Source organism: Saccostrea echinata, unplaced genomic scaffold (assembly GCF_033153115.1).
Source record: "Saccostrea echinata isolate AGI-Se365-2 ecotype Australia unplaced genomic scaffold, CSIRO_AGI_Sech_v1 ptg000060l, whole genome shotgun sequence".
Classification (NCBI taxonomy): domain Eukaryota; kingdom Metazoa; phylum Mollusca; class Bivalvia; order Ostreida; family Ostreidae; genus Saccostrea; species Saccostrea echinata.
This window is the reverse complement of record NW_026889809.1, coordinates 3,282,472-3,293,340: the sequence shown is the minus strand read 5'-3', so window position 1 is coordinate 3,293,340 and position 10,869 is coordinate 3,282,472. Positions and strand designations below refer to the sequence as shown.

General features: G+C 32.5%; 1 protein-coding gene across 1 annotated transcript; it reads left to right on the top strand.

The window, feature by feature from the left end:
- The first annotated feature begins 3,220 nt into the window (after positions 1-3,220).
- Positions 3,221-7,142, top strand: LOC133174987 (uncharacterized). Its single transcript, XM_061310079.1, has 6 exons — positions 3,221-3,342; positions 4,070-4,183; positions 4,290-4,368; positions 6,447-6,620; positions 6,724-6,821; positions 7,097-7,142. The coding sequence occupies exons 1-6, from the start codon at positions 3,292-3,294 to the stop codon at positions 7,106-7,108; spliced, it is 528 nt and encodes a 175-aa protein (XP_061166063.1). The 5' UTR covers positions 3,221-3,291; the 3' UTR covers positions 7,109-7,142.
- Positions 7,143-10,869: the final 3,727 nt, after the last annotated feature.

Below are 10,869 nucleotides of genomic sequence, written 5' to 3'. Positions count from 1 at the left end.
CTACGCCTTTCTTCAATGATTTGGAGATTTTAGTTCAGGGTGAGTTAATTAAAACATTAGAAATAGATGCATCTCAAGAATGAACTGTTCATGAATTGCTGTTACTGTTAGCTTTCATCGGACATAAAAGCTTTAGGTGGCTGCGATAGCTTTAATAAAATCTTTAAAATAAACAAAGTTTCAGTTTTTTTTAAATACATAAGTAAGCATCTCAGTGTAGTGTTGGGTCAAATTTGCTTAATCGTGGCTCTTGGCCAAAAGAAGACACAAAGAATTCATGTTGTGATGTGAAAATGTAAAAGAAACAAACTAATGAATTTCTTCATTATGTCTTTAACACCCGGTCCTCTCATGGCCGCACCCGGATTTTGATTCAAACTTCCAATTTTTTATACATGCTTTCGTAATATTTAACAAAGTCCTGTCGTCTTTCTTTTTTCTTTAAAAAAAGACGAAGATTTTTATCCCTTTCATCTGATGGGCCCTGATTTTGTCGGGAGGGGGGGGGGGAATCTAATGCATCGTGATGTTTTCAAGTCAGTCTACAAGCCTTTTTCTTTTCTCCTCACTAAAATATTAACAGCAGCAAAGGAGAAACTTCAGGAGTACTGTGCAACAATATATTCGAGAAGTGGTGTAAATCAGATGTGGATACCTAAATATTCTAAGGAACTTTTGGAAAACTTGAAATCACAAAATTTTACCAAAATCATTAACATCAAAACTTACGCTTTTTCAACTCTATATACAATCATTCCCCGCGACAAATTAAAGTCCAGGCTTTTTGACATCATGGACAGCTACTTTTTCAATAAAAATGGAACTCGTAAATTTACTTACCTTGTCATTGATCATTTGCAAAATTATTTTCTTAAAAACATTCTGATTGTACTTACATGTACGTTGATATTAAAAAGATGCTTGAGTTTTTGATTGACATTATCTATGTGGTTTTTAGAGACCAGGTCTTCTAACAATCTGTTGGAATTCCCATGGTACCAATTGCGCCTCGTTATTAGCAGACCTATTTTTGTATTTATATGAATGTTACAGGTCCAATAAATATAAGACTGCTGTATGGGTTCTATTCTTTTATGTAGTACATCTTGATGAATTGATTGATATATGGAGCCCTAAAATTGAAAATATATTATAAATACATGTAAATCTACAAATCAAATAATTACAACATAAACAATTATATATATCACATGAAATACAATGGTATAACATTATGCTCAACATTATACTTTCCTTCATCATACAGTATGTACAGCACTCTGAATAAAGGGCAATAACTCTTAATTTTAACTGAACAGATTTATAGGGCTTTACAGATAAAACATAAAAAATAAAAGTAAAAATGGATTTTGGTAATTAAGCTTGGTAAATCAAAAATATTTGTCAAACATACTTTATAACCAATACTTTCATTATCAATTCAAAGTAAATAAAAATATCTAAAATAAATAATACATGTTCTTACCAAAGACAATGTGTCTAGATTTATATATTTACAACAACTTGTCATATGGTAACCCAGCACCTAGTCATCAAAATAATATAAAACAGTTCAAGGTGCTACATACACACTTAAATGTAGTTTTTAACATTCAGATTATTTAAAACCAATAAGTCTTTTAATCAAGCAAAATAATTAACTTATTCAAATCTTAAGCTTTAGATAAACTTTATATTAACTTTAAATGTCATGGTCAAAAGTATAGAGAATTAATTTAAACAACAAAATTAGTAAAATTAGTAAAAGAAATCTAACCTGCTGCTACATGTATCAGGACCAAGGTCTGGCTAGAAAGTTAAAAGCATGAACTGCATGGGATAAATGTACCACCTGACTGACCAAAATGACTTAACCAATAGCAAGACACCTGGCAAGACCTCAATTATAATAATAATACATCACATAACACTACCAAACTGGACAAAACACTACACAGAACACAAAACACAACACAAGCACATGGCCAGGTAAACATTGAAATTACACAAACAAACACATTTAAAATTTTAATAAATTTTATTAATCTGACCTTACTACATGAAGCAGAATTTATTCGAAATCTTATGCATGAGAAAAAAAACTCTTGCTTTTTTACTCTACATTTAGATATATCGACGACGTATTATCAATAAACAATAGTTATTTCCATTCATATGTCGACACGATATATCCCAGTGACCTTGAAATAAAAATATCACAGAGTCTGACACATCTGTTTCATATTTGAATGTTTTACTAAGAAAGACTTTAATGGTAATCTAACAACCAAGCTTTATGATAAACGTGATGACTTTAACTTTTTAATCATCAACTTCCCCAACTTATGCAGCAATATACCTTCATCACCTGCATACAGGGTTTATATTTATCAGTTGATTCGATACGCAAGAGCATGTTCTACATATGAACAATTTCTCTTTTAAGGGAAAGCGGCCATTAAATGTTGTGTTATGAAAAAAAAATGTTCCACTACCACTTCTATCTGAATAACGATGTTTAGCAAATCAAGTAATAAATACTTGTACCGGAAGTTTGTAAACACAAAATGCCTAAAATAGGAATCTGTCTGAATAGCTAATTTGCACAGCAGTTTTCAATTAGAAATAAATAGTATACCATTGGCAATTGGCAATATTATTCAGAGAACATTTTGCAATAATCAAAAACGAGATGTGGGCAAATAATTAAGAATATGCAGTTTAAAATAAAGATAGTATTGGAATGGTCAGCATATTCGTCAGATCTATTTTAAGACAAATAAAATATTTTCAAATATTTTTAAAGTCCACTTCCGAAAATGTTCTTCTTACATGCATTTTTACAATAATCACTGTATTTCCAGTTAATCCACACCAAGAAGATTCATTTTTTTAAACAGATAAATGTATCATTTTTGTGAAATAAATGAGTGCATATTTGTCTGTTATTCTTATCAATGGGAACAAAGCAATCTGCCCAATACATTGTATATGAGAACAAGAATGACAACCTGGGTTTTTCAAGTTATACTAGAACTTAACCTTTGCTTTTATCTTACGGTCAAACATTTTACCGTTTCATTGTGTGCGGTTTCTTGCTGTCATATTCGCATTTGATTTTACATAATGTTTTTAGAGATTGTTATCATACTTTCCGTGTTCACTACTGCCACAGCAAAGGACACGCCCACCACGTCATCGGACACGCCCACCCATGCTATCAATCAAACTTCCTCTCCCTCAACGCCTTACCGATGATGCTGGAGTCCTGTGAAAGTCAGCAAGTTCCGTATGATTGGCGGGAAAATTGACCCCAAAACATCCATCCCTGAAGCTGTAGAGGTATATTATAAATAATTTTTGAACTGAAAACAATCTGTATATAATAGCAATATCAAAAAGAAAACTTGTAAATGTATTTATTACATTTTCAACAGTGAAATACTGTAATTTATTTACTGAATAAAAGTGATATTCTGCCACAGTGTGAAAGGATAACAAAATGGTATTCTCACAGTGTGAGAATATCAGAAGTGCGGCAAAATTTACGATTTTCCTTCCCTTCACGAAGAGTGGTTTTAAAAAAAATCCCCGGCCTGTTATAAGATAGAGTTAATGAGCCATCCTGACAGAAACTAATAGTTATACTGCCAAAGTTTTTCCAGATATGTCCTTAAAAATCAATGTTTACAACGTTTTTCAGTCTCACAATCACTTAGCTATGACATCTTAACCGCTCAACTATGACGTAACAGTCTATGACACAGTGTTACGAAAAGACAAAGGCAAAGGGAAAATCTAAGAAAATGTAATAAACAGGAAATTCAATGTTTTGTAGATGAAAATGGAATTTATTTCACGAGTGGGACAGGATTTTATTTATATTTTCACGAGTGCGAAGCACGAAGGACATTGAATATCCTCTATATCCATCGCTCATATAATGCAAGTTAACTCCATTCAACATGTAACTTTCCAGCTGGATCAAACTACAGTTTTTCAAAATTCTTTTTATTTTCTACATCAATTTCAGTCGTTCTTTCAGTGAAATATTTAACTTTTTATTCAGTATTATGGTACCTCCTTCAGAGATGACATCATAAAGAAGAAGATCATGTTTCGACATGTGCCTCAACCGGACGGGACAGTCAGGGATGAGATAGAATACGTCGATTATAATACGGTAAAATTTATTCTGGTGCAGTTAAAATATCTACATGTAGATACTGTGCAGTATTTATCTTAGTTTCAAAATTGTTGCACCGTTAATGTTATGGATTCCCATTAAGATGAAATGGTACGTTGTCAGTGAAGGCGTTTGCACGGAACATGACATCAAATTTCCCATGCCGAATCCGTGTGTTCCACGTGAGTAGTTTTCTAAAGAAAGTTTCGGTATCTGTATGAAGAATGTTTGGACATGATGAGTGCTTTAATTTCTGTTTGAATAAGGGCATTCATTTATAAATTGTCCATACTACGCCATATGAAATTAAAAAGGTGAAGATAACGAACTTATAAATCCTGGGGAAACAATACGAAACGTGAAAAGGGCAAACATAAACCTTTGGAAACATCAGAAGTGGGATCAGGTGTCTAGGAAGAGTAAGCATCCCCTGTAGACCGGTCACATTCTCAATAAACCCTCTGTATTGATCAGATGAACGGACTAGTCTGTAGTCAAAATATGTATAAAACAATAGCTTAACAAATCATATGAAAATTGTTAGCAAAAATACGACCTAAAGATAGGTTCTATTTGCAACAACTTCAATATAACAACCATAGAATTGTGAAATGCTCACTTTAAACAAGATTGTAGAAAGTCATGCAATATCAATTCAATTTTCAGAAGCCTGCTTAGGTTTCAAAATTGATCGTAATCAGAAAATGTCCTTTCGTACCGAATAAACTGGGAGACATAAACAGCATATGCAGGTGATAGTGGAATATTTCTACATAGATAGAAGAAGTTGACGATGGAAAAGTTAAAGTCGTTCCGTTTTTCATTGTTATTTGCAATTAACATCTATATAGTCAGTCAAACATCCAAATTGAAATATATGTGGCTGACTCTATGATGTCTTTTATTTCGCGTTCACATGGTTATATTGAGTCGGCATATAAATGAAAGTACCTGTTGTTATTTGAGACCAGGTCTTCCAACAATCTGTCAAAATTTCCACGGGTACCAATTGCACCCCTCTTGTTAGTAGACCTATTTTTGTATACATATGAAGCAGAATTTGTTTTAAAAAGTTGTACATGAGAAGAAGAATACACAAGATGTGGCTTCAACTCGACATTTCGATATATCGACGACGTATTATCAATTAACAATGGTTACTTCCATTCATATATCGACTCGATATATCCCAATAAAAGATACCACAGAGTCTGACACATCTAATTCATATTTGGATATTTTACTAGAAAAAGGTGTTAATTGTAACCTAACACCCACGCTTTATGATAAACGTGATGACTTCAACTTTTCTATAGTCAATTACCCTTACTTATGTACCCTTGTCACCTGCACATGGGGTTTGTGTGTCTCAGTTGATTCGATACGCAGGAGCATGCTCTACGTACGAATAATTTCTAAAGCGAGGCAAGCTATTAACCAACAAGTTGATGAAACAAGAATATCAACAGTCTTGTTTAAAGTCATCATTTTGCAAGTTCTATGGTCGATACAATGACCTTGTCAACAAATACAATTTATCATTAAGTCAAATGCTGACTGACAATTTTCCTACGAATTGTTAGGCCATTATTTACACACTGAATTGTCTACAGGTTTTTCCGTTTTTCCCGATCATGACAAGAAGCACACGAAGGGTGTGACCTGTCAGCAGGGAATGCTCACTCCTCCATGGCACCTGATCCAACCTCTGATGTTTTAGAGGTCCGCGTTTGCTCTGCTCCTGATTTGCATTGTTTGAATGGACCTTTGAGTTTGAATACTGTTCGTTATTTCCTTATGTCATTTATAAAACGTCGTCAATATAACTAAACATCAAATTGAAGGCCGAGACAAAAGTTTTCTTCTTCTTATGTAGAAGTTTTTTTAAATACATTCTGCTTTATAAGATTATAAAAACAGGTCGGCTAATAAAGAAGTACAATTGATTCCCATTTGATTTCCAAAGATTGCTGGAAGGCCTGGTCTCGAAAGACTACGTAGATATAATAAATGAACTCCAGCATCTTTTTAATAAAACATATGAATCTATAAAATCATGATAACACAGAGGCATCTATCAATAAATTACGGATATAACCATCCAAATTGATTTGTATTAACCGTGTCTTACTATAGTTGTAGCATTTATTCATATATTTTTAGATATATATGTATAATTTTAACCATTATTTAATTGACTTCCTAGAATAAATTTAGCAAATAACCTTAATCGCTACTTTGTATTGTACTGTTGTTGTAGCCAATGCTACTTACACGGGGGACTCCGTGTTGGGAGAGGAAGGGCATGCGCAGGTCCGTCTTCATCATTACAACCTGGATTGGATGGACTTCCGGGGTTACAATATACGAATTGCTACGGATGCGCGCACATGTGATGTCATAATGGAAACAGATTATGGGGACGTAGATGGAGGTAATTATAGTTTGTCATTAGGCTTTTCTATGTAAATTTGCAATGTATATGTAATTTATAATAATTGTGATTATTTTTTAATCGAGAAATATTATTCCTACAGCAAAAACAATGTATACGTACCTTTTCTCTGATCACGTGTCACACATTGAAGACTACAGTGTCCTTGATCTACCTGCTCCGTGCCGCCATTTTGCGCCGGTAAGTGAGCAAATTTTGAAACTTTTTAACGATTACTTCATGAATGAATAAAATAAATATATTTATTATAACGAATAAACAAATGTTTATTTGCATGAAAACATGAAAGCAAGAAAGCCATCTAAAAGTAATTTTTGTATATATTAGAAGAATTAAGTTTACATCACACAGAAAAATAGTTCCTCACTATCATGAAATTGCAGCACAAAACTGGACTAAATCTTCACAAATCCTTGCTCTGACTGTCTTATTTATTTTTGTTACAATTATTGCAGAAGCATAACTAGTTGCCAGAAGCGACGATTGCCATTTAGTGTAATATATAAAATAAATATCTGTGAACATGGAATTTGTAATTTCTCTATCATAACCTAAATATTAATTACTGCTATTTATAATGAGTTCCAGAAGGCAAATGTTTTAATTACATGGGTTATTATAATCATATCATCTGTCTATAAAGTTCTGTTTAAGAATCCCCCGTCCCAAAGTGCCCGAGATAAAATTCTGAATTCAGATCATTTTTCTTGGACAAAAGTTTGCAGGTCTTTATGGTAAAAGTCTTGTATAAATAATGCAAGTTTGTATTCAACGATATTCTTGTTCAAAATTATATTGATCACCTAAGTTGCAAAAGTTTAAGCGCCTTTTTTACAACTCCAATCTAACAAAAAAGTTTTAGGTTTTTAAAATATTATTTGTACGGAAATGTCACTACATTTTAAAAACTGAACAGAAATCAGGCTTTACATCCTCTTGTCCAAGCGAAGGAAGTTTTCATGCTATACATAATGTTAATGTGAACAGTCTTGAGGTCCTTCAAAGTCAAACAAACTTCAATGACAACAAGTTAGACTATTTATATTAAGGGTGAAAACTCAGATGTTCTTATGAGGTTTCAGGTAAAACGTTATCGGCACCATATTCAAATGTCCACAGCTATGCTGCCCAAGATGTCAAAGAAGGGTAAGTTTAATTGTTTCAATCATCCGGGTATATCCAGGTCTGTTGTAAAAATGGCACCCATTACCAGGAGAACAATACCCAGACAGATACAGATGAGGCAACAATCACTTCCGGAAGTCTGTTTAGTGGACGCTCGTCTCTTCCTGAAAAATAGAAATTTTTAATTTAAAGTCTGTAGATATATACATTTTATTTACATTGAACTTATTTACATCAATTAAACTTTAGAAGACAAAGGTTAATTTTTTATTTTCAAATGACACTAGTTGCAGGATGCTTCTTCTTTTGGAAAAAAAGTAAACTAGTATTGATAAAAATATCACATTATATATTTATTGTTTGAACCATCCAGAAAACTAAGTCTTTTAAACTGCAGCGATGCATGTCATTATGAACTGTAGGTCTGACTTAAAACTGGATGTTACACTGAATTAAGGAAAAAATCATCCCGTGACAGAAAATACACGTGATGAAAGCCTTGTTTAACCTTGTGGTGATTAGCGGCAGTAAATCGCCGACAAAAGTAATTCTCCAGCATCCCTCGTGTGTACAGATCATTTACATTCCGTTAGACAGCCTCAATCTATATTTAAATGAAATCGGTCGATCTCAAAGTTCAGGGAAACTGCATTCAGGGATCTGTAGCCTAAATTATTTATGCTCTCTAAGGATTTTCTGTAATTTAGAACCTCCGTTCTCCAGAGTGCTCAAATATGAAGATTTGTAGGAACTTATATCAAAATTTATATAATACTCTATAAATCTGCCATTTGCATTCAGATGAGTCGATCTGATCCTTCATAGAGACCAAAAATAATTAATAGGGTAAATCGAGTTTTAAACCAACGATCCTATGCATGCAAATATTGTACATCTGTACAGGGAGAGAAACGCCGATGTACGTGACACTTACACACGGTCATTAAATCTAGTAAGAAATACGGTTCAAATTGTTGCATATGTTTGATATCAAAAAATGTTTTAGATATCTCTATTAAATGACCTCAGAATAAAATTTGTTCAAATCATGCAGCCTCCTTAATAGGTTGAGACCACATACATTTAAACTTTTCAATACTGAACTGATTTCTGCGTTTTCCTAGCCAAAGTGCTCAGGTGAGCGATGTGGCCCATAGACCTCTTGTAAGTTTTGCATCTTTATGAACCAAAATATATATTATATGTACTGACTGATTGTATACGTGTACACCATACACCGACTTATTGTATACGTGTACACCATATGTACTGATTGATTGTATATGTGTACACCATATACTGACTTATTGTAATATTTTATTATATATATTCTATATTTATTTATTTATTTATTTATTTATTTATTTATTTATTTATTTATTTATTTATTATTATTATTATTATTATTATTATTATTATTATTATTATTATTATTATTATTATTATACATTGTATTAAAATATATATATAATGATATTTGTAAATTCTGCATTGTATCTCATGAAGCAAATTGAATGTTTATTAGAACAGAAAGAATTAAAAATGCTTAATATACCGATAAACCACTGAATGCAGAAATTCTTAACATACAGGTAAACCAAACAGGTAAAGCGGGACATATTGATACACCAATCAGGACAAGCGCGTAGCCAGAATGGAAATGAAGTGTACGCAGAGAACGGCAGGGCGTCTGGGGCCGCCTTGACCCCCTTCCCCACAGTGGGACCAGGACGAAACCCTGGTGTTCGCCCCGGAAGCTCCTGAGTTTTACCATATATTTTATTCATTTTCTTGCAAAATAAAAATTATGCAATTTCGCGTTTTAGAAAATAAAAGACATAGTAAATATTGTTTTTAACGCAAAGTTTATACTTCCATGGAAATTTATTGTACGTGCAGTTGAGGCTAAATATTTTACCGATATTATATACTCTTTATTAACGTTCAACAAGTATAATAAATGTTAGTTATTAACAAAGAATGTCGTATTTTAATCATATACGAGTAGATCATAGCATTCTATGAAATGTTTGAATTATGATTTCTCAAAGACCTTTTAAAAAAATATCCGTGTATTATAGAACAATTACAAATTAATCAATGATTTATTTGGATTTGTCAATGATCTAATAAAAAATTTCAAATTTGATCATACAGACATGATAATATTAAATTTGATTCGAAACAGTATGACACAAAACAATTTGAAACACAAAAAATTGTTGGATGGTACTGAGATTTTTTTAGTTTAGAATAACCTTCCGTCTCTCTCTCTTCTAATTTTTAAATTCTTTTTATTTATTTATTTCATTTTATTTTATTTTTTAAAAATGATGTGTACGCACTTGCGTATTTGCGTATAGGCAGCTACGCGCCTGCAGGAAATACTTAAGAACCCTGTCTTTACAGCACCTTACAGAGTTTCTGATTCTGTCCTATGTTTCTGCATGCAGTAAAAGTGATTGTCCTAAGATCTAAATTGAATAAATTGAAATCTATAGTGTTTTTCTAAATTTTTAATCAATTCAAGCATTATCAATATTTCAAATGGTCTAGATATATTTATTCAAGACTTTATTTCAATGTATTTTTTTCCACTGAAATAAACAACAGTGATTTCTGTTCAAAAATAGGGAGCGCAGCGAGCTCAATAGGCTAACGTGTAAGAACAGAGGAAATTCGGAATAAAATCAGATACGTTTACTTTTCTTTCGTTGCAGAGAGCTTAAAAGAAGCAAAAAATAATTGCATCTATACTCTTTTAGAACGTATTTTATTAATATTGCACAAGACCTTCTCTATTTTATAATACCGCGGATATCATTAATATATTTTTTAATAAAACGTTAATTCTATTTTTTTTAGCTTTATCATTTAGAATACTCTGTAAATATGCTAGAAGATTAATTTATGAAAGAAGACCAAAAAAAAAAATCCTAAGACCCGCGGTTTATATTGGGGGGGGGGGGGTTCTGTCCACAAGCACCTAGCTGTGCATTAATTATGCCTTAGATATACCTAAATAAGTCATAAAATATACCAAAAATACCCCACTCCGACTCCAAACTCTTTGCCCCCACCCCCTTCGAGATCCTGGATCCGC